This window comes from Triturus cristatus, chromosome 2_1, assembly GCF_964204655.1.
Source record: "Triturus cristatus chromosome 2_1, aTriCri1.1, whole genome shotgun sequence".
Classification (NCBI taxonomy): Eukaryota; Metazoa; Chordata; class Amphibia; order Caudata; family Salamandridae; genus Triturus; species Triturus cristatus.
Genome location: NC_140581.1, coordinates 12,767,375 through 12,795,159, shown reverse-complemented (window position 1 = coordinate 12,795,159; position 27,785 = coordinate 12,767,375). Strand labels below are relative to the sequence as shown.

General features: G+C 50.2%; 1 protein-coding gene across 1 annotated transcript in view; it reads left to right on the top strand.

The window, feature by feature from the left end:
- Positions 1-5,652: 5,652 nt before the first annotated feature.
- Positions 5,653-27,785, top strand: part of LOC146863616 (papilin-like) — a 97,080-nt gene continuing 74,947 nt past the window's right edge. The window contains exons 1-2 of the mRNA XM_085627645.1: positions 5,653-6,745; positions 22,138-22,335. Coding sequence (XP_085483771.1) covers positions 6,676-6,745; positions 22,138-22,335 — 268 coding nt within the window. The 5' untranslated portion in view covers positions 5,653-6,675. The remainder of the gene's footprint in view (positions 6,746-22,137; positions 22,336-27,785) is intronic.

Genomic DNA, 27,785 nt, shown 5'->3' with positions numbered 1-27,785 from the left:
TCAGCAACAACCTGCAGCCTTTCCCTGTGGAGGAGATCGAGATTGAAAAAAGTGCGAATGAAAAAATCTTGACAAGGAAAAGTATCTGATTTTCCTACCTGCAAGATGCCAATTTCATCTGCGTAGAGCTTTTCCACTAAAAATCAACAGCTTCACCGAGACTTTGTCCGACGGCTATCCGACCGCATGGAGCCCTTCTCACCTACAGTCTGGCCCTGCTGACGATTATGGACTTTTGTCTTTGAATCAATGATCCGGATTGATCATAGGACGGCGTTGCCTTCGTGCCACGCAGGGGGACACAAGGGTAACGCAATCCTTAACTCCCATTTATCAAGCCACCCAAAGCCACCTTGCGTGGCCCTGCATTGCTTCCTAAATCTGGAGTGACGCGAGGCAGTGCAAGTCTCTGCCTTGCGTCGCTGAGTGTCAGAAAGGCGTTACATGGGTGGAGAGTGGATCTTCCCAGGATTCCACCCATGTGTTTCGGCGCTTTCTCAGATTTACAAAGAGAGCTAAACCTAGGAATGCTTTAAAATGTTGCGCCTTCCTGATAGAGGTGCATTAAGGAGAAATATCTGCATTTCAGTTCGCTTTTTCCTTGTTCTAAGTGTGTTGTATTCTGCCACACAATTAGAAAAAGGGAAGCGCCTCTAAGGATTGTGATCCTTCCTACACAAAAACAATCCTGCCTACAACACAAGCCCCCTTGCCCCATGGAGCAGGCCGCCTGTGTTGGCGCCGGGCAGCACACAGTGCACCACTGCACAGAGAGAGCAGGAAGGGGCTCTCTGGTAAACATTCCAGCCCTCTCCGCGACAAAGTCCTGAGCACCAGGGGGTCTGGAAAGCCTATTGCCAGCTCTGATCTGTAGAAAGAAGCTAACAGGGAGATTCCAGGTTTTTGCAGGGCCAGGGGGGTTAAAGCGTCAAGTCCAGTGTGTAAATATTGGAGTGCTGGCTCTCCTTCAACATTAGGGAGGGGCCTTTCTTTGATGGGGAACTGTTTCTTCTTAGAGAGGACGAATGAGATGCGACTACATGAGGGCAGTGCTGAATTTATACAAAAGAATAAGTGCCAGATCTCTCGTCAAGAGGCCGCTGCAGCTGGCACTGCCCACGGCCCCTGCCAGCGCTGCCAATGGCAGTAACAACACAACTGCCAGCGATCACACTCCCACAGGTGCGACAATTCTGACTATCCCAGGCCCCAAAGCGACAAGAATGGCTTGTGCAGCTGGTAATTGTCATTTTTAATGTATATTAAGTTAATCACTGACTGTTGTTAAGGTCCTATCTACATTAGCCAGACAGTGCCACCTTAAGGCAGACTGTCGCAAGCGCCGGTGTTGACAATTAACTGCTAGTGCCGAGCACGGGAAATCACCGGTTCAAATTAAGTACTGCCTGAGGGGGATAGAAATATCTTCTCAGAGGGTTTGCCGGGAGGCATGTGGGTAGGGAAAAAATGGAGAAAATTTTAAGCAGGAGAAAAAGAGAACAGAGAAAGCAGAGAAAGAGAGAAGAAGAAGGAATACATGAGGTGGGTCTTGTCCAAGTTCAGGCAGGAGACACCTTCAAGTAAATGGATTGACAGAAAGGAGGACACATGAATATATTATGCCATAACAATGGGGGGTTCTTGTTATTGTTTAGGGGATCGGGTGGAAGAATGTTTGAGAGGGAGTAAAATAGGGGTGATAGGTCGGGGGAGTAGCAAATGTTAGAATATTGTTTAGGGCATATCAACAAGGAGATCACGTCAGATCTTTGTTGCGCATTAAGAAGAATCGGTGGCCATGGTGGCCGCTTCGGACACTGATTGAGCATTTTCTGGTTGAATTGAGGTCCCTAAGAGTGGGGTCTGCAACTTGTTTTTTAATAAAGTTCTTTACTCTTCCCTAAGGTACCTGACAGATTTCAGAGTCTTCTTGGAAGGATTGTGTGATCTACAGTGACCTCTGGTATTATCTTATACTGATCACTAGATCACCTCTCCGCATCCTCCAGCAGCCAGTGCCTGAAGCTCTCTCTTCTTCTGCCTGAAGCTGGGTCTAGGCCAGGGTTGCCTTTTCTTCCTGGCGTGTTGGATTCGCCGAAGCTGGTTACGCGTCATGCTAGGACTGCTTGCAGTACACTGCTCCAGACTGGTGTCTATGGTACTGGCTGATGGTGGTCACGCTTCCCACAACTATTGAAGGTTTGTGAACAGTGGAGATGGAGCCACTGGTGAAAGACATTGTGTGGCAAGTAACACCAGCGTGGGCATGTCAGAGCAGCCACTGACCACTCTTGATGGCCAGGACTCCCCTGGACAGTGCCCGCTTCTGCAGGAAAGGAGGAATTGGTGCCCTGCCGTAGGTCTGGAGAAGTTTCTTGGTGGTCTGTGTGGTTCTGTGTGTGACGAGTGGCACATCAGGTTTGGATTCATTCCATTCATATGGTTGGTTATATTGAAAGGAAAAGATTGTGTGTCGCTGTTGAGCTCTGTGTGTGATTTGGCTGCCTGCTGATGGGTGGTGGAGTTGACCAAGAGATGCCTGGGGTTCTTCAGGAGTTTCACATGTTTCTTTTTCACAAGAGTCAGTTGGCCAATAAGCTTTGCAAAACTTTTTGCCTATGTAATTTAAATTCTGCATTTTTTATTGCATGTTATGCAGTTGTGTGTAGTGGAGCTTCACAGGCAACCTGCGCTGCCAATGCGTCCCTTTTTTGACGCAAGCCTCCCAATCATGTCTATGGTGCGACGCAAAGTCAACCCGTGTGGGTTCACATGTCCTCATAGATGTGAAGTTAGACAAAGCAGAGAAGGCCTCTGCCTTGCCGTACTCTGCGTCAAGAAGGCGTTCCATGGGTGTTACGGTGGGTGTTCCACACAACACCTCTGGACTTGTATACTGCCCCAGATATACAACATCACATACACCTGGAGCAGCGCCAACACCTGGCTCCTCCCCAGAGCAGGCGTAATGAGGCAGAATGTTTTTATTTCTCCTGGCTTGTTTCTCTTTCCATGTGTGCTGCATTCTGCAGAACACACAGACAGAGCAAAACATCTCTCCAGTTTGTTTTTTGTGCAGGAAGGTGTCCCTTCTGCACAAAAACAATCCTGCCTGCAACTGAGGCACCCATGGTGCAAGGGTGCATACGTTGGTGCTAGGCTGCCAAAACGGCGCCAGCGCGAGGGAAAGGGAGAGGAATGCAGCATACTGGATACATACGGCGCATTCCTTCCCTTTCACTGTGGCGTAGGGCAGCGCAGCAAGAAGACTTGCTGTGCTGCCCTGTGGCAATTCCTCATAAATGAGGCCCTGAGTTTGCCCTGTGCTTGAAATGCTGCAGCTCTCTCTGGGTGTGATGTGGCTGCCTGGAGGTGGGTGGTGGAGGTGGCCTCTCTCTCTGGGAGGTGGCCTCTCTCTCTGGGTGAGATTTGACTGCCAGAAGGTGAGTGGTGGAGGTGGCCTCTCTCTCCGGGAGGTGGCCTCTCTCTCTCTGTGATTTGGCTGCCTGAAGGTGGGTGGTGGAGGTGGCCTCTCTCTCTAGGAGGTGGCCTCTCTCTCTGGGTGTGATTTGGCTGCCTGAAGGTGAGTGGTGGAGGTGACCTCTCTCTTTGGGAGGTGGCCTCTATCTCTTGGTGTGATTTGGCTGCCTGAAGGTGAGTGGTGGAGGTGGCCTCTCTCTCTGGGAGGTGGCCTCTCTCGCTTGGTGTGATTTGGCTGGCAGAAAGTGAGTGGTGGAGATGGCCTCTCTCTACGGGAGGTGGCCTCTCTCTCTCTGCATGATTTGGCTGCCAGAAGGTGGGTGGTGGAGGTGGCCTCTCTCTCCGGGAGGTGGCCTCTCTCTCTGGGTGTGATTTGGCTGCCTGAAGGTGGGTGGTGGAGGTGGCCTCTCTCTCTGGGAGGTGGCCTCTCTCCCTGGGTGTGATTTGGCTGCCTGAAGGTGGGTGGTGGCCAAGAGAGACCTGGAGCTCTTCAGGAATGTCACATGTTTGTTTGGAAGAGTTAGTCGGTGAATAAACTTTGCAACACTTTTGCCTCCTCAGTTGAAGTTCTGCATTTTTGATTGCATGTTCAACAGTTGTGTTTAGTGGAGTTGGAATGTGTACTGTGCTTGAGATGTTTCAGCTCTCTCTGTGGGGCATATTTACAAGTGGTGGAGTGCGGCGTTAGAATCCATGGCTTATAGCCAAGCTCGGCCTCTTTTGAGACCCCATATTTATGCCATCCTTGTAAATTGAGAGCAAAGTCAAAATCAATGGGTGTTGCGACAGAACGCCCACTGCAACACCCGTCGCCCACCCCTTTCACACTAAGTATATCGTGAAAGTGTGCCTTATTCACAAGGCTGAGTTTAGCAACGTTAAGTGGCTTATCTACGCCTTGTGAATGAGGCAAAGCCCCTAACGCCACCACAGCGTCGAGAAAAGTGACTTTGTGGTGGCGATAGGGGCTTGTGAATATGTCCCTGTATGTTTCAAGGATCCTGAGTTCTGCGTGAATCACTGACGAAGGCTGTTGGCTGTTTCTGTGGTTGCGTTTCTGTGGAGAACCCCCCGTTTGTGGCTTTATCAAGTGAGCTGTTCTTTGGTTACCTCACCTCGTCAATGTTGAATGTCTCCTATCTTGTGGGAGCACCTCGGACACTGCGGAGGCTAGTCTGGTGATGTTACGGGGTGCACTTTGTTTGGTCACCTAACATGCCCTACTACAGCCATAAACTGCCCCCTATAGGCGGTGGCTTGCCAGTGCATTCTTTCCTCTGTTGTGTGACTGACAGGCGGAGTTTCACAAGGTTCCATTGCTTGGGTCAAGTCTTGGGGGTGCAGAGATGTTGAGTGGTCTCACCTCAGGGCAGGAGTGTTCTGGTGCGAGGACACACGTCCACCACGGAGGTCATCTTCGACATATGAAATCTAGGGGACTTTGAAACGTAAGTGATTGGGTCTCATATCTCTCATAAAGTGGGGGGATTGGTGGGTTACAGAGAAGGGTACAGTCTCTGACACACACATGTATTGAATAGCAGCAGTGGCGGGGACAGGTGGGGCGGCGACGTTTAAAGCCATGAGCAAAGTGGGCTCTGGCCCAGGCCTTTCAGGGCCCCCCTGAAAGAGCTCACTCCGTCCTGCAGAGTCTTGCTCTGATGACCTTGAATAGTTCTTAAAAAGATTGCTCTAAAAAGCGTTTTCCGCTAATTTATTTTTAAAGTGGGTGATGTGTCAGTGTATTACAGAAAGTTTGTTGACACGTGTTTATGTTTTACGTGTGTCACAGAGATTGTTTGCAGAGATATTTATGAGTGCTGCTGTGTTACGATATTGAAAACACACGTCACTATCCCTGAATATTAGATGTAAACACATTTAGAATTTGGACCAGTGTGTCTGTGCAGTGTCAGTGACCTGCCAGAGAGGGCATGAAAGAGCTGAAACTGGATCATAAACTCAAAGCTGTTCCGAACAGGGGCCCCCAAAATTAGTTTGGCCCAGGGCCCCCAAAATCCTGAAGATGTCCCTGGGTGGGTGTGCGTGCCACATACACACCAATGCACACCAGCGTGTGCTCTGTTTGTGTAGATATTGAGTTATACGAGTGGCAGCAGGCGGACCCTCCCTGCCTCCTGGAGGAAGAGCTCTCTTGATACTCCATGGTTCAGTCACCCGGAGCCTCTGGGACCATGGACTGTCTCCACAGAGCTCCTGGCAGTAAACACCAGGGGGCAAAGTCTAGCAACGCACCCGGTGAATGGCGCCGGCTCTCAGCCTCATAGGGAGTTGCTGGGATATTATCAGCAATTACTTATCAATTGATCCATTTTACTGCATTCCATAAAGCTCTTCCTGTCCCAAAGGTTGTCATCCCCACTCCTCCCTCACAGTTTATAAAATACTCTTTAGCAGCCCAGGGCCAGCTGCTTCGGATCCACACACCATCAACTGTGTCTGCGTGGATCTGTGACCTGGTACCTCCTTCCTCCGTGGCTGAGTCTGCCTGGATCTGTGACCTGGTACCTCCTTCCTCCGTGGTTGAGTCTGCCTGGATCTGTGACCTGGTACCTCCTTCCTCCGTGGCTGAGTCTGCCTGGATCTGTGACCTGGTACCTCCTTCCTCCGTGGTTGAGTCTGCCTGGATCTGTGACCTGGTACCTCCTTCCTCCGTGGTTGAGTCTGCGTGGATCCTCTACCTCTGTGGTTGAGTCTGCGTGGATCCTGTACCTCCGTGGTTGAGTCTCCGTGGATCCTCTACCTCCGTGGTTGAGTCTGCGTGGATCCTTTCCCTTTGTGGTTGAGTCTGCGTGAATCCTCTACCTCTGTAGATGAGCTCCTCATCACCTTCTGAGCCTATCTAAAACTTTACCTCAGGATTGCGACCACCCTACCTGTGGAGTCTTTTTGGAAATTCTACCTCAGTGTGTGAAGTCCACATAAACTCCCCCATTGTGGATGTTCTTGCCTTGAGAGTCTGTGACTGAAGAGCTTGTGTTTGTCCCTACCAGTGGCTACCGGGCTCTTCTAGAACCTCTATTTCTGTGGCTGTGCTCACCGTGACCATCTGAGTCCACGTAAACCCAACCTCCGCGGTCAACGTGTGCGCAAGCTCTTGGGTCTCTGTGGAAGCTTTCCCTTGGTGGACCTGAAGTGTTGGACTCTGCCCCCTCTGCTTAGCTCAGCTGCAGGATGTTGGCTTTGGTGGCCCTGTGGATTCCCCTGCTAGGACTCACCCTGTGCTCTTCTGCAAGCGCCACAGGTAAGTAACAGAGCTCACCGCACACTGCGGGCTCACCAAGGAGGCAGGGTCAGCAGCAGTGTTTACCAATGTTCCTGGTGACCTGGGGTCGTGGGAGTGTGATTAAAGTATTACAAGATGATGCAGCAGTGCCCCTGTGGCAACAACTGTGCCACCTGTAAATGTGATTTTATGGGACAATGTGTGATGGGGTGGGCAGCTACTGAAATATTGACAGCATCAAAGGGAAGGAAACTGACGCACATTCATATACACATGTATGTACACATGTATTCCTTTATTGACACATACATACATGCACACATAGATACATATACACACATTCATATACACAGATGTATACAGACATGTGTACACTCAAAGACATACATATATGCACAGATAGATAAATATACATTCATCCATACACACTTGTATGCATATATGAATACCTTCATAGACACATACATACATGCATACATAAACAAATACATACATCTTCACGCATTCATATGCACATAGTGTGCATTCCAAAGAAAATAGTGTATTTTTTACCATTGTTGAGTGTGGGGAGGGGATATGACTCATGTGATGTGAAACTTTGAGTGACTGATGATGGCCCGCGCCTCCATCTTATACTCTTGGATTGACTGATGATGGCCCGCGCCTCCATCTTATACTCTGAGTGACTGATGATGGCCCGCGCCTCCATCTTATACTCTGAGTGACTGATGATATCCCGCGCCTCCATCTTATACTCTTGGATTGACTGATGATGGCCCGCGCCTCCATCTTATACTCTTGGAGTGACTGATGATGGCCCGCGCCTCCATCTTATACTCTGAGTGACAGATGATGGCCCGCGCCTCCATCTTATACTCTGAGTGACTGATGATGGCCCGCGCCTCCATCTTATACTCTGAGTGACTGATGATGGCCCGCGCCTCCATCTTATACTCTGAGTGACTGATGATGGCCCGCGCCTCCATCTTATACTCTGAGTGACTGATGATGGCCCGCGCCTCCATCTTATACTCTGAGTGACTGATGATGGCCCGCGCCTCCATCTTATACTCTGAGTGACTGATGATGGCCCGCTCCTCCATCTTATACTCTGAGTGACTGATGATGGCCCACGCCTCCATGTTGTACTCTGAGTGACTGATGATGGCCCACGCCTCCATCTTGTACTCTGAGTGACTGATGATGGCCCGCGCCTCCATCTTATACTCTGAGTGACTGATGATGGTCCGCTCCTCCATCTTTTACTCTGAGTGACTGATGATGGCCCGCGCCTCCATCTTATACTCTTGGAGTGACTGATGATGGCCCGCGCCTCCATCTTATACTCTTGGATTGACTGATGATGGCCCGCGCCTCCATCTTATACTCTGAGTGACTGATGATGGTCCGCTCCTCCATCTTATACTCTGAGTGACTGATGATGGCCCGCACCTCCATCTTATACTCTGAGTGACTGATGATGGCCCGCGCCTCCATCTTATACTCTTGGAGTGACTGATGATGGCCCGCGCCTCCATCTTATACTCTGAGTGACTGATGATGGTCCGCTCCTCCATCTTATACTCTGAGTGACTGATGATGGCCCGCACCTCCATCTTATACTCTGAGTGACTGATGATGGCCCGCGCCTCCATCTTATACTCTTGGAGTGACTGATGATGGCCCGCGCCTCCATCTTATACTCTGAGTGACTGATGATGGTCCGCTCCTCCATCTTATACTCTGAGTGACTGATGATGGCCCGCGCCTCCATTTTATACTCTTGGAGTGACTGATGATGGCCCGCGCCTCCATCTTATACTCTTGGAGTGACTGATGATGGCCCGCGCCTCCATCTTATACTCTGAGTGACTGATGATCGTCCGCTCCTCCATCTTATACTCTGAGTGACTGATGATGGCCCGCGCCTCCATCTTATACTCCACACATCCGTGTGCAAGGCTTATGCCACAGCATTTCCACATATGTATTTGTTTTAACAAAAAGTGTTTTAACTAAAGTCAGGAGGCAGGTTGCATTTGTGCATGAATATTAATCCCATTGCAAAGATTGCTTGACTATCAGGAGAGTCGCTTCCCAGTGTAAAGTAACTGATACAGGCATCCGCGAGGCAGCTACAAGGGGGTTTCTCACATTGACTTTGCTCTACTGTGGTACGTGAGTTTCCCCATTGCACTGTCATGATACATGCGTGAAAGCATGTGTATCAGCACAGTTGCTCTAAATAACAACTTATTGGGTCACATTTATTTTCTCTGGCATGGCATAAATCAGCATGTTTATACACACCGAGATAAACAGATCTATCCATCCATACACATACATACACATATATACACATACATACACATATATACACACACACACACACACATATATACACACACACACATATACCAGCATTACTGTTATTATTATGATTATATTCCAATTGTCAAGGGCTGGGAGAAGCAGGGGGAGTGCTGGGCAGTCATCGAAGCTCACATAAAAGCTGCATGGCTGACCTGGAATCTAATCCTTCATGCACGCCTATTCCAACCTTTGGGTACCAGGTGGTGGAAGGAGTGGTGGCCAAGGCAGGCTTCATCACGACAGGCTCATCGAACAGGAGGAGATGTGCTGCTCGGAGGGAGCGGCAGGGGGTGTTAGGCACTGTGGGGGTCTTTAAATGAGATCTCTTTGGGCCTTAGAATTTTCTAAAGATCAGGTCAGAGAACCCTACATTGCCCTCTTTCCCAGTTGTTAACCAGTGGCGCGCCTGCGAGGCCCCTGAACATGGCAACATTAGTGTACATTGCAAATATTCTTCATGGCTAAGTTCTAACTTCACTGCTGTTTATTACTCAAGCAGCCAGAATACCCAAATACAGGCTGCTGGGACGGAAAAGTCCTCCGCATGGTGATGGACGTGCACTGCTGGCCGGAGCTCCCACTGCACTGATGTCTGGACCCTAAGGCTGATTGTAGTGTCAGAGGCAAACACGGATCATGCACGTGTGCCATGACAAAGGCGTGTCCAATGGACTGGCGCCTAAACTGCTAACTTCATAATGGTGGAAGGTTAGTGCCATCACCAGGACTTAAGAGAAATGAGCGCGGCGGAGGCAGCGTACCATGGAGTGCCTGTAGAAGTGAACAGGACCTTTATAACCTGTGTCACAGGAGCGAGGCCTACAGGCTCTTAAACTTCTGCTGCTGTGTGCTTAACTCACCCTTGGCCTACGTTGGTTTGGTGTGTAGTGCTCTGTAGTGCATGAGTAGTGCATCTGCGCTGGGTGTTGTGTTCCTGGGAAGGGTACAATACAGGGATAATGCGGTACTGAGCAGTGTGTGCACGGTGAGTGCGTGTGCTGGTGTATGTGTGCCTATGAGTGGTACACTTCATGGAGGGTACGGTTCTGGCCAGTGCCTGAGTGGTGTATCTGCGCTGGGTGTACGTGTTCCTGGGAAGGGTACAATACAGGGATAATACAGTACTGAGCAGTGCGTGCACGGTGAGTGCATGTGCTGGTGTATGTGTACCTATGAGTGGTACAGTTCATGGAGGGTACGGTTCTGGGCAGTGCCTGAGTGGTGTATCTGTGCTGGGTGTACGTGTTCCTGGGAAGGGTACAATACATTGAGGTCCCTGGCTTCCATTTTGGGAGACCCAGGCCTGCATGGTAAAAGCATCAGGAGGTGGAGGAATCCCCAGAGAAAATGTGTGTGTTGCTGCAGTCCCATATGCTGGATGGAGCTCACACTGAAGAGGGGACAACCATGCTCCACTGTACACTTCAAAGGGCGCTCTTTCATTCAGTGAGAGGTCACAAGAAAGGAGCCTGGACTCATCTCAGGGGTTGATAAGAGAAACATAGAGATGGGCTGTGGCCTTGGGCTAACCTGTTGATGGGCACATCACTGTGGCTGACATCCAGGTGTGAACTTTAGTAACTGCCATGTCCTGTGTTGTGAGGCTGTCAGCGTTGGAGTCACTCCTGCTGTGACAGCGGACGGGAGGGCAGAGACGTGAGCAGTTCAAAAGAGGTGTGAGGAGATGGCTGCTGAATCAATGAGGTGGTTGTCCATGTGCTGGTTAAAGATGGCCGGGGTCGACCGGGACAGAGAATAGGCCGGGCAGAAGAATAAAAGTGCTCCCATTATGAATTAAATATCTTAAAAAGAGGCTCATGTTCCTGCAGTTTTTAACTTGTAAAGAAATGCTGTACAAGTACTTTTCATGCTATGGAAGACTGCGTGAAATTGAGCTTGCAGCAGACAATGCTTGTATTATAAGGGAAAGAAGCAGTAAAAACCAGCCCAGCAGAGCATAAAACATGCCCTCACACAGCTAAAAAACAGTCCACAAACGGTCCTGTCAGAGCAGTCTTTCGGGCACTGCCTGGTTGCCCTATTGCCCAGTCTGAAACTGATGGTGTGGAAATCATAGCGTTGATATATGTGTCGTACGTCATTAGAATCTTAATACTTACTGTTGGAATTGGCACTTTCTGGTTGGTCGAGGTGGTGCCCTAGCCAAGCAGAACCAACCTCTCCCATCAGGGGTGGGTAATTGCTCTCACTGTATAACCTGTGCTCACCCTTGGGTAGCTTGGCACTGTGAAGTCCGGCTTAATTCAGAGGCAATGGGTAAAGTATTGGCACTTCACTCACTCACGATGAATACACTGAGTGTCACCAAAGATATGTCACACGTGGTGTGTGTAAATAAAGATTGTATTCAACAACACAATAATTAACATAACACGAACATTATGTATTTGTGGGTATAAATCACATTTGGAAACATTACTAGCAGTACCAGGCCCCCCGTGTTAAAACGACACTGGTAATATGCACACTTGGGAAGAATCCTACTTTAACCCCAGCACCCTTATGCAAGGCCAAATGTTGTCAGAACGAAGCCCACCCTGGCAATTATTATGAATCCACACCACGCAGTTATAAGGTGCACCGCAGATCACAATGATATCAAAACACTGTATACACAAAGAATTGCTACACTTTTAAGCAGCACCATGGGCTGAGGCCACACGGGTATAACCAATGTCAAACGTAGCGTTCTTTTGGCAAGGAATCAATGTGTGAAGCAACACCAATGGGCGAGTCACTGGCGGCCCAAAGACAGTCACTCCCACACATTCACATTCACATTCACTCAGCACCGATACGTGGTGCAACGCATATCAGGCAGGTCCGTATGGAACGCACACGCACACAGCACCTTAATGGGGTGCACTGATATCCGGCAGGTAACTGATAGCACAATGCAGACCCCGCGCCCAAACCACCCTCCACCCTTCAACTAACCCTGACTACCCTACACCCATGGACTGGAGATAAACAGCCCTCCCCTGATACTAGACCGATCGCAGCCGGAGTCACACTTAGTCAGGGTGCCAGGGAAAAAGGTGGGGATAGGTAGCAGGACTCATTAGGAGCCAGTCGACGAATGAGGGTTTTTCCACCACTGGGGAAGTTCCTACACATGATGTGGAGCAGAAATGGGCTGAGAGTGAAAGTTGTTTACCCAGACGGTTCCACAATATGCCTTCCAGCACCAGCTCAGTTCTGTGAAGCACGCTGGGGGTCACGTAGTCTCTTGACCCACTTTCAATTGCTCTCAAAAGCATTCCTTTGGTCCAGTCATTCACTTTCACTACCCAGGCCCGATCTGGGCGATTCTACAGGGCAACACCAAGTCATCGGGCGGGGTCAGGAGAGGGCGGTTGGTCCAATGCACTGAGGGCACAAAAAGAAAAATTTATGAATTGGGGATGAAGGGGGAGGCCCCTCAGAGGAAGGAGTCACCCTGTCAGACCAACGTTGATCCAAGTAGCATCCAGACACAAAGTCTATTGCACTTTGATATGAGTCGCACCAGACAATTCCCGTACCTCACACGAAGAGTTGTAAACTCCATACCTTCCAGGAAATGAGGCACAACGCCCAGTGTGTGTTGAACTGAGTCGCATCAGACAGCCCTGATCACATGCAATGAAAAGTCGCACTCCACTCTCAGTACCGCCCTTGATATGAGGCACAACATCTGGTGCACGTTGATCTGAGTTGCACCAAATAATTCCAGTCACACACAATGAGGAGATACAAATTACGTACCTTTCTGGAAGTGGAAATAGCTGGTGCGCATTAATACTGGTCACACCAGACAATTCTGGTCACACACACACAGGCGCAAGTTCATGAGGTAGAATGAGGCACTACAACTAGTACGCCCTCACCTCTGAGGGTTGCAATTTGTGAATTGGACACCACTTGCAATAAGCATGCATTCGGCATGTCGTAAGAGAGAAATGCGGTGCGAATGACCAGGCGGGCCACGCTGGATCCAGCAAGATTTGAATCGACTCACAACCAACAATATGCTTATGCGGGTTGAGATCTCCATGGTGCAGGGGCTACACGCCTTTGATGCGTGCCAGACCTGCAGTCTCTGCACAGGGCGATCTGGTCTCCAGGCACAATTCTTAGTTCCATGCTCATGCCGCACTACGATGTTGGGACTTTATTAGGGCAACGCTCTCAAGGTGTCACAAGTATATGGTGTGGATCCCTCGCAAGAGATCCTAAATGTATCTGAGATCCTGAAGAGCAGGGGGACACCTACGTGCCCTTGGAGAGCACACTTGAAGGTGCCGCACAGCAGCAGGTAGTCAGCCCAGGCCACCCACTATTCAGTGAGGTGGCCGGTCCCTTCCAATGGCAGTAATCGTCCTTGTACACAACAGATTCCTCTGGCAGTGTGCACCACGCAGGTCTAGGCTCTCTGGTCCCCCGTCCCCACCATCCCCACAAGTGAATCTGTGCACTGCCGAAGCATGGCACCAATAGTTATACTGTAGTGTGCCTTTGAAGTTGGAGGTGGTTTAGGCGACTTCTCTTTGAAACACAGATGTGTCCCCTAATCTTCAGTCCTATATGCATGAGGCCGTGGAAAGTAAGATCTTAATTTTTAGTGGGGTCATGATCTGGCTCCAGAGGCCAATTGTCAAACTCTCTCGTTCCAAACTAAGCACCCAGGCCCTCAAATAGCAGAGTTCCAGTCGCCTGTCCAATGTTTATGGCTGTTGCTGGGGAATGCCCAGATGTGCTCCCTTAAATTCCAGCATGGACTCAAACTAAAGGGCAGAGAAAGAGTTTTAGAGCAAAGAAATGCCCACTGTCTAGAAGTGAATAAGAAAACCAGGACAACAAGTCTTAGGAGTGTGCACTACTCATGCGTGTCTAGAAGTGGCATTTCTACGCTATTAATGACAAAACCATATTTACCACAAGAGAGGGTTTGTTATTTTGAATCCCATGATAGGAAATGTTCAGAGGCTGCTCCACTGTGAACCATCACTTCAGCTTAAAGTAATCTCAGCCATTCCCCCATGCTTACCCATGGAAAGAGCCAACCTCATCGGTGGTGAAAACACACATGGGCAGTCTTTACTGTCTGGGCAGGGAACACATATGTGTCCCTGCCCTGCGTTTCATCTAAACTTGCTTCACCCCTTAAAGCTTACCCCAGGGGTGCTCTAGTGGTAGTGAAAGGAGCCCTCAGCATTAGATAAGTGAGTTAGAAAGGCCAACCTGAGCATACGTGCAAGTGTGCACAGGCAGGCCGGCAACGGCAGGCTCGACACGTCTAAAACCATCATGGGTGCAAGTGTGCACACACCGGCCTGCAATTGCAAGACTGCTACACTAATAGCCAGTGGCGGGCCTGCCCTGGGTATGTGGTATACCTTTTTACAAGGTAGTCACAGGTACAGCACCTCAACCGAGCAAGTAAGCTCTCCTTCCTAAAGTGTGTAGGAAGGGAGCGCACACTTTCACACTGCATTACAGTGGGAAAGTGCCCAGAGCCCTAAGGCAACCAAAAAGGCAATCAGCAAAAATCAGGAGGAAAAAAAACAAACTATTTTAGGGAAATCCCCTAGGACGGGCCATTTCTAACACTTACGAAGAATATTCTTTTTAGGTGGAGCCTAGAGTCAGTGCGCATGCGCTGCTCTGCGAGACTTTCTGTACTAGAGTATGCAATAAAAGCCCCGTCACTCTCTGCCCATATTTGTCATTGGCTTGTGTAATTTTCCTTCGTAAATGCTGGCTTCCGATTCCTTAAAAGGCTTGTGAGTCCCTCCTTAGTACGGCCAGGTCTTCATTTGTAACCTACTGTGAGAACTGGCCCCTTTACTTAGGTTGTTACACGGTACGCCTTCTTTAGTTTTGTACAAAGCAATGAGCATATGTCTCTTGGACCATCGATGCTTCAATCAATCAATCAATCAGGGTACTTGTAAAGCGCGCTACTTACCCGTGAGGGTCTCAAGGCGCTGAGGGCTGGGGGGGGTGCCGCTACTGCTCGAAGAGCCAGGTCTTGAGGAGTCTTCTGAAGGCGAGTAGATCTTGGGTCTGTCGTAGGCGGGTTGGGAGGGTGTTCCAGGTCTTGACGGCGAGGTAAGAGAAGGATCTGCCGCCGCCGGTCGTACGTTGGATGCGGGGGACATCTGCGAGGGTGAGGCTGGCGTAGCGGAGCTGGCGGGTGGGGGTGTAAAAGCTGAGTCTGCTGTTCAGGTAGGCTGGTCCGGCGTTGTGGAGTGCTTTGTGTGCGTGGGTGAGGAGCTTGAAGGTGATCTTCTTGTCGATGGGGAGCCAGTGCAGGTCTCTCAGGAGGGGGGTGATGTGGCTGCGGCGGGGGGCGTTAATGATCAGTCGGGCGGAGGCGTTTTGGATGCGTTGTAGCCGCCATTGGTGTTTGGCTGGGATTCCTGCGTAGAGTGCGTTGCCGTAGTCCAGTCTGCTGCTGACGAGGGCCTGTGTCACTGTTCTTCTTGTTTCGGTCGTGATCCATTTGTAGATTCGGTGGAGCGTGCGTAGGGTGTTGTAGCAGGAGGAGGAGACGGCGTTGACCTGCTTGGACATGGAGAGGGAGGAGTCGAGGATGAATCCTAGGTTGCGTGCATGGTCGGTTGGTGTCGGTGCTGTCCCCAGAGCAGTTGGCCACCAGGAGTCGTCCTAGGCTGAGGGGGTGGGTCCGAGGATGAGGAACTCCGTCTTGTCCGAGTTCAGTTTCAGACGGCTGCTCCTCATCCAGTCGGCGATGGCCTTCATGCCCTCATGAATGTTGGTTTTGGCGGTGTGAGGGTCCTTGGTGAGGGAGAGGATGAGCTGGGTGTCGTCGGCGTAGGAGATGATGTTGAGGTTGTGTTCGCGGGCCACTTGTGCGAGGGGGGCCATGTAGATGTTGAACAGCGTCGGGCTGAGGGATGAATCCTGGGGGACGCCGCAGATGATGTTAGTGGCTTCTGACCGGAAAGGTGGGAGGCGGACGCTTTGGGTTCTGCCGGAGAGGAAGGACGTGGTCCAGTCAAGGGCCTTCTCTTGGATTCCGGCTTCTTGGAGGCGTGTCTTTAGGGTGCGGTGGCAGACCGTGTAGAATGCGGCTGACAGGTCCAGGAGGATGAGGGCCGTTGTCCAGTTGGCGTCTGATGTCGTCTGTGGCGGCGATGAGGGCTGTCTCGGTGCTGTGGTTTCGTCTGAATCCGGATTGGGACGGGTCCAGGATGTTGTTGTCTTCGAGGTGGCGGGTGAGTTGAATGTTGATGATTTTCTCGATGACCTTTGCCGGGAACGGGAGCAGGGAGATGGGTCGGAAGTTCTTGAGGTCCTTGGGGTCCGCCTTGGGCTTTTTGAGAAGGGCGTTGATATCGGCGTGCTTCCAGCTTTCCGGAAATGTCGCTTTTTCAAAGGAGATGTTGATGACCTTCCGTAGTTGGGGTGCGATGGCCGCGTCTGCTTTGTTGAATACGTGGTGTGGGCATGGGTCTGACGGAGATCCTGAGTGGGTGGAGTTCATGATCTTGCGTGTCTCGTTGTCGTTGGTGTTGGCCCAGGAGGTCAGGAGGTTGGCGCTGTTTGTGATCGCGGGGGGTGGAGTCATGTATCGTTGGTGCGGTCGTGGAGTTGAAGCTGTCGTGGATGTCAGCGATCTTGCGGTGGAAGAAGATGGCCAGTGAGTCGCACAGTTCTTGTGAGGGCGGGATGTCGTTGGCGCTAGCGTTGGGATTGGAGTGTTCTTTCACGATGCGGAAGAGCTCTTTGCTGTTGTGTGCGTTGTTATCCAGGCGGTCTTTGAAGGAGGATCTCTTGGCTAGTCTGATGAGGTGGTGATGTCTGTGGGTGGCGTCCTTGTGGGCTGCGTGGTTTTCTGGCATTCGTTTGTGGAGCCATTTCTTCTCCAGCTTACGACAGGCGCCTTTGGAGGTCAGGAGCTCGTCGGTGAACCAGGTGGCTCTCTTGCTGGCGTGGCTGTTGGATGGTCTCTTGAGTGGGGCGAGGGTGTTGGCGCAGTCGTCGATCTACTGTCTGAGGTTGCGGGCTGCGGCGTCAGGGCAGGTGGGGTTGATCGGGTGGTGGTCAGCTGGTCTTCGGTGACTTTGTTCCAGCAGCGGCGCGACAGTTGTTGGGTGCGATGGTGCGTGGTTGGTTTTTTGAAGGTGAAGTGGATGCAGTGGTGGTCGGTCCAGTGGGGTTCGGAGGTGTGGTCGAAGGCGACGTGGGTGCTTGTGGAGAAGACGGCGTCCAGCGTGTGGCCTGCGGCGTGAGTGGGTGCGGTGACGAGATGCTTAGCTTGTCATTGTATGTAGAGTTTCATGTAAATCGTCTGGAAAAAAATTCTTCTATATGTTTGTATAATTGTTTTTTGTCACTAAAAAGAATAATCAAAAAGATATATTTCTTTTGATAAAATGGATCATGTGTTTTGGTTCCCTAAAACTTGTGCATGTATGATGGCTCTAATTTTTGCGCACTAAACCAAAATGTATTAAATGAAGTTCATTCATTGAAATGCCCCTGCAGGTGAAAAGAGACTCCCTGAGGTACTAAAAGAATATAGTATCGATGATCCAAGAGGCGTGCTCATTGCTTTGTCTAAATCGATTCCAGCCTCCTTGGTCCTTAACAGAATCACTCCCCTTTTTGTAAACTGTTCTTTAGTCTTGTAGGCACTATTTTCTTTACTGAGTTTCTCCTACTTCGAGCATGATGCCGTGCTTCCTTACATTCAGCTCATGCCCGCTTTCACTTTCCAAGCAGCCGGGGCAAGGGCGGCCCGTTGTTTGCAATGCCACAGGTCTGCATTTAAATGCAACACCTATGGCTTTGGAAATATTTTTTGAAATACATTTAGAGACTGAGAATAACCTCCGCGATGGATGATTGATTGATGGCTGAGTTTAGTGTCTATGAGATGAATTCTAAAGGCTTTGGTTCATGCCTTGGTGGGTTGTGTGTGCCTTGTGGCAGCCTGATTGGGTTGTGTGTGCCTCATGGCAGCCTGGGCTCGTGGCAGCCTGGGTGGGTTGTATGTGCCTCGTGGCAGCAGCCTGGGGGGGGTTGTGTGTGTCTCGTGGCAGCCTGGGTGGGTTGTGTGTGCCTCGTGGCAGCAGCCTGGGTGGGTTGTGTGTGCCTCGTGGCAGCCTGCAGTGAATTTTGTGTGCCTTGTGGCAGCCTGCAGTGGGTTGTGTGTGCCTCGTGGCAGCCTGGGTGCGTTTCCTTAGAGTATTTGCCTTTTTGTCCAGATGCGTTTCCGTAGTTTTCTTCATGCAGCATGTTACTCTTCTGTGGCTCATACTTTCAACTGAGTCACTGTTGTGTTGTGGGCCCGGGGCCAACATGCTGCGAATGAATGACATGGACACTCAGCAGTGGGGGTACTGGAACTGGCCACGAGCACGTGCACCCAGGCCATTTTAATAACAGGTTTACGTCACTCGTGACACCTGTGATGGATGCGTGTGGGGTGCATGTGGGCCCACTCCCCCAAGGGAGTGGTTAACAACTCTGTGTCTGCTGAGACACAAGAACGTGTCCAGAAGGACACAACATTCCTCCCAAATTTTAATGAAGACTAAACAATCATAGTCCAACCTGTAGGGGTAAACAACAATTAGCCACACACCACAGGGTCCATCACCTTCTCGTGTCAGGCAGCAGGAACACAACAGGCAAGGACTGGTGACTCTGACGGCAGCAGGACGATTTCGGCGGGCACTCATAATTTAACCTGAGTAGTTCAGGACACGAACGCTGGCTTGGAGACGTCAGCTGCACTCTCGTACCATGCCGGTGGAAACATGTCTTTTGGACTGAGGTGACTCCCCTTCGCTGACGTAGAGGATGGTATGTGGTGGGTACTAACAGTTCATTAAACAGGGTGAGCCGAGAACATGGTTGGAGTCCATGGTGAAAGTTCAAGAAACTGTTGTTGGATTGCCTGAAGTCTCTGTTAGACTATTGTACTGCATCCGGTAACCTGTCAGTGGGGCAATGTCTCGTCCAACTCTCCCGCCTGGGGAGGACCTTTGTCGGGTTTGCCACGGGACTGCTTGTGAGCTGCGCTGGGCTACGTGTGTGCCGACTGGGGGCAGCTGAAAGACCACAGAGGAGCCAGCACCTAGTCGCTCGCACGATCCTCAGGGATGGATGAGTCTTGTGCAAGACATGCTCTCGCTGCCACAGTTCAGGTGTAAGCCAGGTTAGCAGGTGGCCTCTGGGTCTTCTTGTCGGCTGGTTTAACAACGGTGTAGGACTCCAGTCCATTGGTACTCTTGAGATGGTAACATTTGACGCACTTGACAAGGACCGGCGTGACGGCATTGCCAGCCTTGTGGTGAATCTGGACAACAGGTGGTGATGACTTGCCAGGATGGATGCAGGCCTTCGTTCTAGAGTCGATCACCAAGAGTGGGGGTGGCCAGGTGCTTCGATTTCCTTTGGGGAGACACTTACAACCATGCACTTGGACTTTTTGGGCTACTATGACGTTGGTGACAGTGGGGTGATGGACACGCGAAGAAATGCGAGACATGAGACTCTGTTCGCAAAGGCCTTGCGGCTTACTCTCAGTCTCCCGCTGGATAGTCGCCAGTTCGTTCTCTGGTTTTCACCCCTTCACTTGCCGCTGGTGTGTTGGGACTCGCTCTTTTTGCAGCTTGGGTTCTCTTCATCATCCGGCCCGGCCCATCATGACGTCCCCTTCTGAACTTGGTCGTTTGTCCGATTCTTAGTGTGAACCCTCAAGTAACACTTCCACATTTCTTGCTGAATGAGGTGATTTGCACATGGCAACTTCACAGCTACATGTTTCTGCCTTGCTGAGGCTGTTCCTTCACCTCTGGCATCTGCAGTCAGGAGCCGGGATGCCGTCCGACTTCGACTGCCGACGCTCGGGGATGGACGGTCGCACTGGTAAGCGTTGGGGAAAGACGCAGTTCGTGCTTGCTGCAGCTTATGTTTGGTTCTCCCAAGGGGCTGTCTCCAGGGAAGTCGGTCTGCCTTGGTGGCTGTCTGGTGTCTCTGGGTGTGCTCTTGGCTTGTGGTGCTACAAGTACTTGTGCTTCTCTGCATGTTTTCCTTAGCACACCTCTGTCTGTCCAGCTCTACCTGGTGACAGGATGGTCACTCTTCTTTGCAATTCTTTTTCCGAATGCAGTCACATGCACCTTGTTCCAAAAAGGCCAATAGGGCCTATCAACTTCAATGGTCTCTGAACCATGCGGGCAAGACTTCTGTCACTCTTCTCTGCTGGGTGGCGAACAGCCACTTGTCTCGTGTGCTCCTTCTTCAGGCAGCTTCTTTAAGCTCCTACTCTGGGCGTTCCCTCTTCTGGGAATGACTTCCACAGGCAGTAGGGAGTTGTGGTAGTGGCTGGCCACTTGGAGTGTGCGACTCTCCTCTTGCCTGTCTTGGGTCACCGGCGTCTGCGTCTTGAGGCAGGGTGAGGGAGGACACTCTGCAGTCTTCGGCATTGCTTCTTTTCTTTGGAGAGGTCTCTCTCTCCTGGGCATTTACCCGTGCTGACGCGCTTCTGGGTGCATGTGTCATGCACCTCGGACTGCGCATGCTTCGTCTTCTTTTTGGGCGCTGGGTGTTCGGACCGGAGTCCCATGTTGGGGCCTCAGTGAGACTATCCCCAGGGGACAGTTCTGATGACCTCCTGACTTTTGAAACCCACCCTTCACGTGGCACACATATAGGATTGAATGGGCGACCCACAGAAAGCTGAGTTTTTTAAGTGTCTTATATGTATATCACTCACGTTATTTTTCACAGTTTGTTCACTTTTTGATACGTGAGAACTTTTTCACTGTCTACTCACAAGGGTGCAAGATGCACAAAACACAGAGCTACAGTAAGGCTGCGGATTGTTTTAATCCTTTCTTCCCGTCAGATCCTTGTAGATGGCAAAGGAGCAGATCGACTCGGTGCCCTATTCATTTATATGTATATATTTTTTTTATATATCTCTATATTAGTCTGAAAGCAAGGTATCTCGACGACTGAAGGGGGGTAACAGGGAGGAACCCCCTGAGCTCCAGCTGAAAAGCCTTGGGGTAGGGCTTGAAACTAGCTGACCAGAGAAACGTGGGGACATCAGCCCAGAAGTCACTCACCAACCCCATTTTTTAACCATATCGACTAAGGGAACCAATAAACAAAAACTTTCCCACTAGCCAGATATTTAGACTCTTCCTTCAACATATTTTTTCATTCTGGATAGGAATAGATACTACCAGTGCTCCCATGTATCCGTCGGTCGTAGAAGGCCCCTTTCCGTAGCAGGTTATGATGAAGCATGCCACCAAGGGGTAACCCTGGTGGATGAGGGTTATTCTTTTTTTATTTTTTATTTTTTTTAATATATTTTTATTAAAGGCTTTTTATATACATACAGACATTGTCTATCGGGTTCCCCGCCCTTGGGTTACCAAGTGTAGAGAATAGTATAAAAGTACGTTTTCTTTTGGGGGGTCCCCCATTGCTGGCTATATTCTTATGAGGAGAAGAAAGGTCTTAAGGTAGGAGTGTACAGGACAGCTTGGAATAAGTCGAGGAGGATGATAGGACAGAAATAAACTGTATATACTCTCTTGGGTAGGTTCTTCGTTCTAGTTCTTGGATTGTCTCTTGGTCATCGTTATTTCTTATGGTGGGTCATACGGGACGAACGCCATGTCCAGAGCTGCCTATAGATCTCTAGAGGTCACCTTCCACAGGGAGTATTGCATTGCCAGGTTGTGTGCTCCCCTCAGGTAGGTGACCCAGTTTCTTTCCCATTAAGAGGTTGACAAAATATATCTTTGATAAAAGAGTGACTCCTTTCGGCTACTAGCATGTATACGTTTCTAAGGATGAGTCCTCTTTGTTTTCCATCTACTTCCCCTTTTTGATTTTTTCTGATTAGCTGTGCTACACAAATTGATGAATTGATGGTTGATTGATCGCCAGTTCCAGGCCCTCAAGTTCTCTTGATGGAATGTGATCCGCTGAGGTTGTTCTGTCTGTTCTCATCTTCTCTTCATCTCTTCTTCTTGCAGGTCAAGCCTGTAGTGATGCCGTGATTGACACAAGCTCCGGTACAGGCGGTCAGATCCAGTGGTCATACCACAGTGCTGCCGATGTCTGCAAAGCCTTCCTGTACCATGGCAACGAAAAGAGTGCGAATATCTTCCCAACAGAACAGGCATGCATGATGGAGTGTTCTTCCCAATACTTCCGGCTCTACCCAGAAGGAGGTAACTGGTGCCTTGGCACCCTTAAATTACCTATTCTACCAGCATTCAAGTCTTAGAACATTACAGGTTTGTCGAGAACCCCAACTGGGTGACTCCACTCATGAGCCTTCTTCCTACTCACAGCTTAGGGCCTGATTGTGATCTCGGCGGACGGGTTACTCCGTCACAACGGTGATAGATATCCCGTCCAAAGAATTATAAACCCAACAGGATATATTGGGATTTATATTTCCGCGGACGGGATATCTGTCACCGTTTTGACAGAGTAACCCGTCCGCCGTCATCTACATCCGGCCCGTAAGCTGATATATGCCTGTTATTTATCTGGGTTCATTAAGTGCCTCCCTAGCATGGAGTTTGTCAATAAGTTTACTTTTCAAAATGTTATTGTTCGTCTTTCATAGCTTCACAATGTAGACACCACGCTACAGCAATGGCAGCATTGAAGTTCATTGAGCAGAATGGGTTAAACCGTAGCGCAAATTGCTGCGTTGCTTTACTCTACCCTGGGTAGGTGTTCCATGGGCTTTGGATGGGTGATCCACACAACTCCTATGGATTTTGATGTATCCTCATATTTACAACAACTTGTGAACCTGGGGATGCGTCAAACGTTTACACCTTCCCAGGGGAGTCGTAACAAGGAGAAATATCTCGATTTCTCCCCGTTTCATCCTCTTTCTGCAGCACATATAGAAAGGGGAATGTGACTCTCGGGATCCATTATATGTAAAAAGGTGCCCTTTTCTGCACAAAAATAATCCATCATGCGACACAGTCACCCTTGCATGACGGTGCAAGGGTGCCTGCATTGAGACCAGGCTGTTAGAGGGCGCTGGAGCGGATGAAAAGAACAGGAAGACACTGTATTACCTTAAATACGGCACATTCCTGCCCGTTCCCTGTCATGCAGTACAGCGCAGCAAGGGGATTTGCTATGTTGCGCTGTGTGACTTCCTCAGAAATGAAACCCCAGGATTGTACAAAATGTATGCAATTATGCAAAATGTGGGCATAATTATATGAAATTATGTGTAAATATGCAAAAAGAAAATCCATCATTTAGCGCTACATCTTAGTGTAAAATGCATCCTTGCGTCAACCTTCGACGCAAGGCTGCACCAGACAATGCTTCTTGAAATGCCATCCTTTGCGATGGCTCAAGCCACGAGTAATCCTTCTCGCGCTTTGACGCAAGGCTGCACCAGACAATGCTTCTTGAAATGCCATCCTTTACGATGGCTCAAGCCATGAGTAATCCTTCTCCTGCTTTGCACCTCGGTGCAGTATTCTGTTCCACCATCCATTAGCACAACGCCGCAAAGGCTGAAGAGCTTATTTCAGCATCACACCCTCACATGGATGGCCTGTCATCTCCTTGTGGAGCCACTGTTAATATTTTTGTAAATATTATTTTCGTCGTAATTGATAGTCCGTTTTCTCTTCCTCTGTATTTCATATATTATTGCAGGACAGTATTTGAAGGGTTTTCACTCAAACAGTACAATACATTTTGCTGCTATTGTTAAAACCACTTCTATGACAAGCAAACGTGGAGGGACTGCTCTCTCTTCCAGCCCTGTTTAAACCACTCCAGTGAAGTGCACACCCCTCGGTGCCCTTACATGCTTATGTACGGCCACCGAGGGGTGTGCACTGCACTGCACAAGTATGTGCGGCTACCGAGGGGTATCCACTCCAGTGCTTTGCATACCCCTTGGCGCCATTGCATATTTATGTACAGCCACCGAGCTGTGTGCACTGCATTGCACTACACAAGCATGTACAGCCACCAAGGGGTGTGCACTGCATTGCACTGCAAGTATGTACAGCCACTGAGGTGTGTGCACTGCATTGCACTACACAAGTATGTGCGGCTACCGAGGGGTATCCACTCCAGTGCGTTGCATACCCCTTGGCGCCATTGCATATTTATGTACAGCCACCGAGCTGTGTGCACTGCATTGCACTACACAAGTATGTACGGCCACCCAGGGGCGTGCACTGCATTGCACTAAACAAGTATGTACGGCCACCGAGGGGTATCCACTCCACGGAAATGCATACCCCTCGGTGCCCGTACATACTTATGTAACTGAAGTGCAGCACTTAGCCCTCGTTGACCTTACATAAGTATGTAAGGACGTCAAGGGTATGCACTGCAGTGGCGTGGAAACCTGCGTCCCCATACATGCTTATGTATGGCCACCGAGGGGTATGCACTGTACCGCACTATGCAAGTATGTGAGAGCACTGAGGGGTATGCACTGCAGGGGAGTTAATACCCCTATGCCCCCATACATACTTAGGTAACTGCAGTGCAGCGCTTACCACTCATTGACCTTACATAATTATGTAAGGGCACCGAGGAGTATCCGCTGCACTGCGATATTTAAGCATGCAAGGACACTTAGGGGTATGTACTGCAGTGGAGTCGACACCCCTCAGCGCCCTTACGCACTTATGTGACTGGAGTGCAGCACTTATCCCTCGTTGACCTTACACACTTCTATAAGGGCACCAAGGGGTATGTGCTACACCTCACTGGAGTGCATACCCCTGGCACCCTTACATACTTATGTAACCGTAGTGCAGCGCTTTCCCCCTCGTTGACCTCACATAAGTATGTACGACCATGAGGAGTATGCACTGCACCGCACTACACATTATGTAAGGGCACTGAGGGGTAGGCACGGCATTGGAGTGGATACCTCTCGGTGCCCTTACATACATATGTAAGGGCACCGAGGGGTATGTGCTGCACTGCGCTGGAGTGGATACCTCAGGCGTACTTACATTCTCATGTAACTGGAGTGCACCCCCTCGTTGATCTTACATAAGTATGTTAGGGCACAGAGGGGTATGCACTACACCGCACTACACAAGTATGTAAGGGCACAGAGGGGTAGGCACTGCAGTGGAGTGGATACCCCTCGTTCCCTAACATACACATTAAAGGGCACCAAGGGGTGTGCACTGCACTGAACTACACAAGTATGTACAGCCACCGAGGAGTGTGCACTGCACTGAACTACACAAGTATGTACGGCCACTGAGGGGTATCCACTCCATGGCAGTGCATACCCCTCAATGCCCTTGCATACTTATGTGACTGGAGTGGAGCACGTAGCCCTTTTTGACCTTACATAAGTATGTAAGGGCACCAAGCGTATGCACTGCAGTGGAGTGGATACCCCCGGTGCCCTCACATATGCATTAAAGGGCACCAAGGGGTGTGCACTGCACATTGAGGTGCCCACTCTGCCCCTTGCGGACTCATTGAATCACATGGAATTTCAATGTAATTCTGAGGAATTCTGCTGAATGAAACTCCTCCAGTTTCGCCCACCCCTAAAAAATGAGAGTCAACCACTGCCGAGCATGTTAGAGAAACTCAACAGTCAAGGAGGATACAAGGCCAATGGTGTTAACCTGAGACACTTCCACCTTGACTAGATCAAAGAACTAGGCCCAGATTTATCAAGGCTTTGCATCTCCCTTGTGCCATGCAAGGGGACACAGGGCAACGCAAAACCTAGAATGAGATTTACCAAGTCACGCAAGCCCGCCTGGCCCTGCATGGCTTGGTAGATCTGGAGTCACATGCGGTAGCGCGAGGAAGGCATCCCATGGGTGCTCCGTGGGTCTTCCCGCGCATCCACCCATGGATTGTAACGCATTCCTAGATTAATCAGGACTGGTAAACCTGGTAATGTGTCACAATCCTACACCTCCCCATGGGAGGTGCAATGAGGAGAAGTGTCTTTATTTTGTCTTTCCTCTTTCTAAGTGTACATTTTGCAGCTCACTCAGAAAGGGGAGGACGCCCTTGAGAAATAAAGTCAAAGTTAGATCCTAGTTTATGTTTGCAATGGGGTTTATTTGAGTATTTCCAAGGAAGGTTTCATGTGTCGTGTTACTTCTATGTGGGTGGCAAGCCTGTTTCGTGGTGTGCATAACTCGGAAACACTCAATGAGCTCAGTGTGCAGCTCCGTGCTGTAGGAAAGGGCCCCTTTTTTCATGGTACCCCCCATATTTTGCCTGATATCCGATGCACTTTGACCGAGTGTGCCCTGGGACCCTGACAACCGGGTTCCAAGGGCCTGTGTTCTTTCCCAAAACTACACCTTTGTTTCCATAATTGGCATACCTCTGGCTCACCTGCAAGTCCCTTGTAAAAGGTACCACTGGTGCCAAGGGTCTTGTGACCAGAGAGGGCATTTAAGGGCTGCAGCATGTATTGTGCCTCCCTGAGACACCCCTCACCAAACACATACACAGTGCCATTGCAGACGGTGTGTTTTGATGCAGATAAAACCTAAGAGTTGACGTGGCTCACATCCCTGTGTGCCATGTCCACCAGCCCTGCCTGAGGCATAGGTATGTTACCCCTCTAGCAGACCTCACAGCCCTAAGGCAGGGTGCACTATTCTACAGGTGAGGGCATAGCTGCATGAGCAATCTTTCCCTACTGCATCTAAGTCCATTCTTAGACATTGTAAGTGCAGTGAAGCCATATTGAGTACATGGGCTGGGAGGTTGTCATGACGAACTCCCCAGCTCCTTGATGGCTTTACTGAATACTGGGAAGTTTGATACCAAACTTCTCAGCACAATAAACCCACACTGATGCCAGTGTGGGATTTATAGTAACATACACTCAGAGGGCATCTTAGAGATGACCTTGAAAAATGACCACACCCTTGTGTTCAGCCGACTGGTCTGCACCAGCCTGCCACACAGACATGTTTCTGACCCCCTGAGGTGGGAGCCCTTGTGCTCTTGTGGGTCAGGGACAAAGGCTGCTTGGGGTGGAGATGCTGCAGACCTACCCCCATACAGGAACGGCATTGAGGGCAGTGAGCCTCAAAGGCTGCTTGGGGTGGAGATGCTGCAGACCTACCCCCATACAGGAACGGCATTGAGGGCAGTGAGCCTCAAAGGCTGCTTGGGGTGGAGGTGCTGCAGACCTACCCCCATACAGGAACAGCATTGAGGGCAGTGAGCCTCAAAGGCTGCTTGGGGTGGAGGTGCTTCTCACCTACCCCCATACAGGAACAGCATTGAGGGCAGTGAGCCTCAAAGGCTGCTTGGGGTGGAGGTGCTTCTCACCTACCCCCATACAGGAACGGCATTGAGGGCAGTGAGCCTCAAAGGCTGCTTGGGGTGGAGGTGCTGCAGACCTACCCCCATACAGGAACAGCATTGAGGGCAGTGAGCCTCAAAGGCTGCTTGGGGTGGAGATGCTGCAGACCTACCCCCATACAGGAACGGCATTGAGGGCAGTGAGCCTCAAAGGCTGCTTGGGGTGGAGATGCTTCTCACCTACCCCCATACAGGAACAGCATTGAGGGCAGTGAGCCTCAAAGGCTGCTTGGGGTGGAGATGCTGCAGACCTACCCCCATACAGGAACGGCATTGAGGGCAGTGAGCCTCAAAGGCTGCTTGG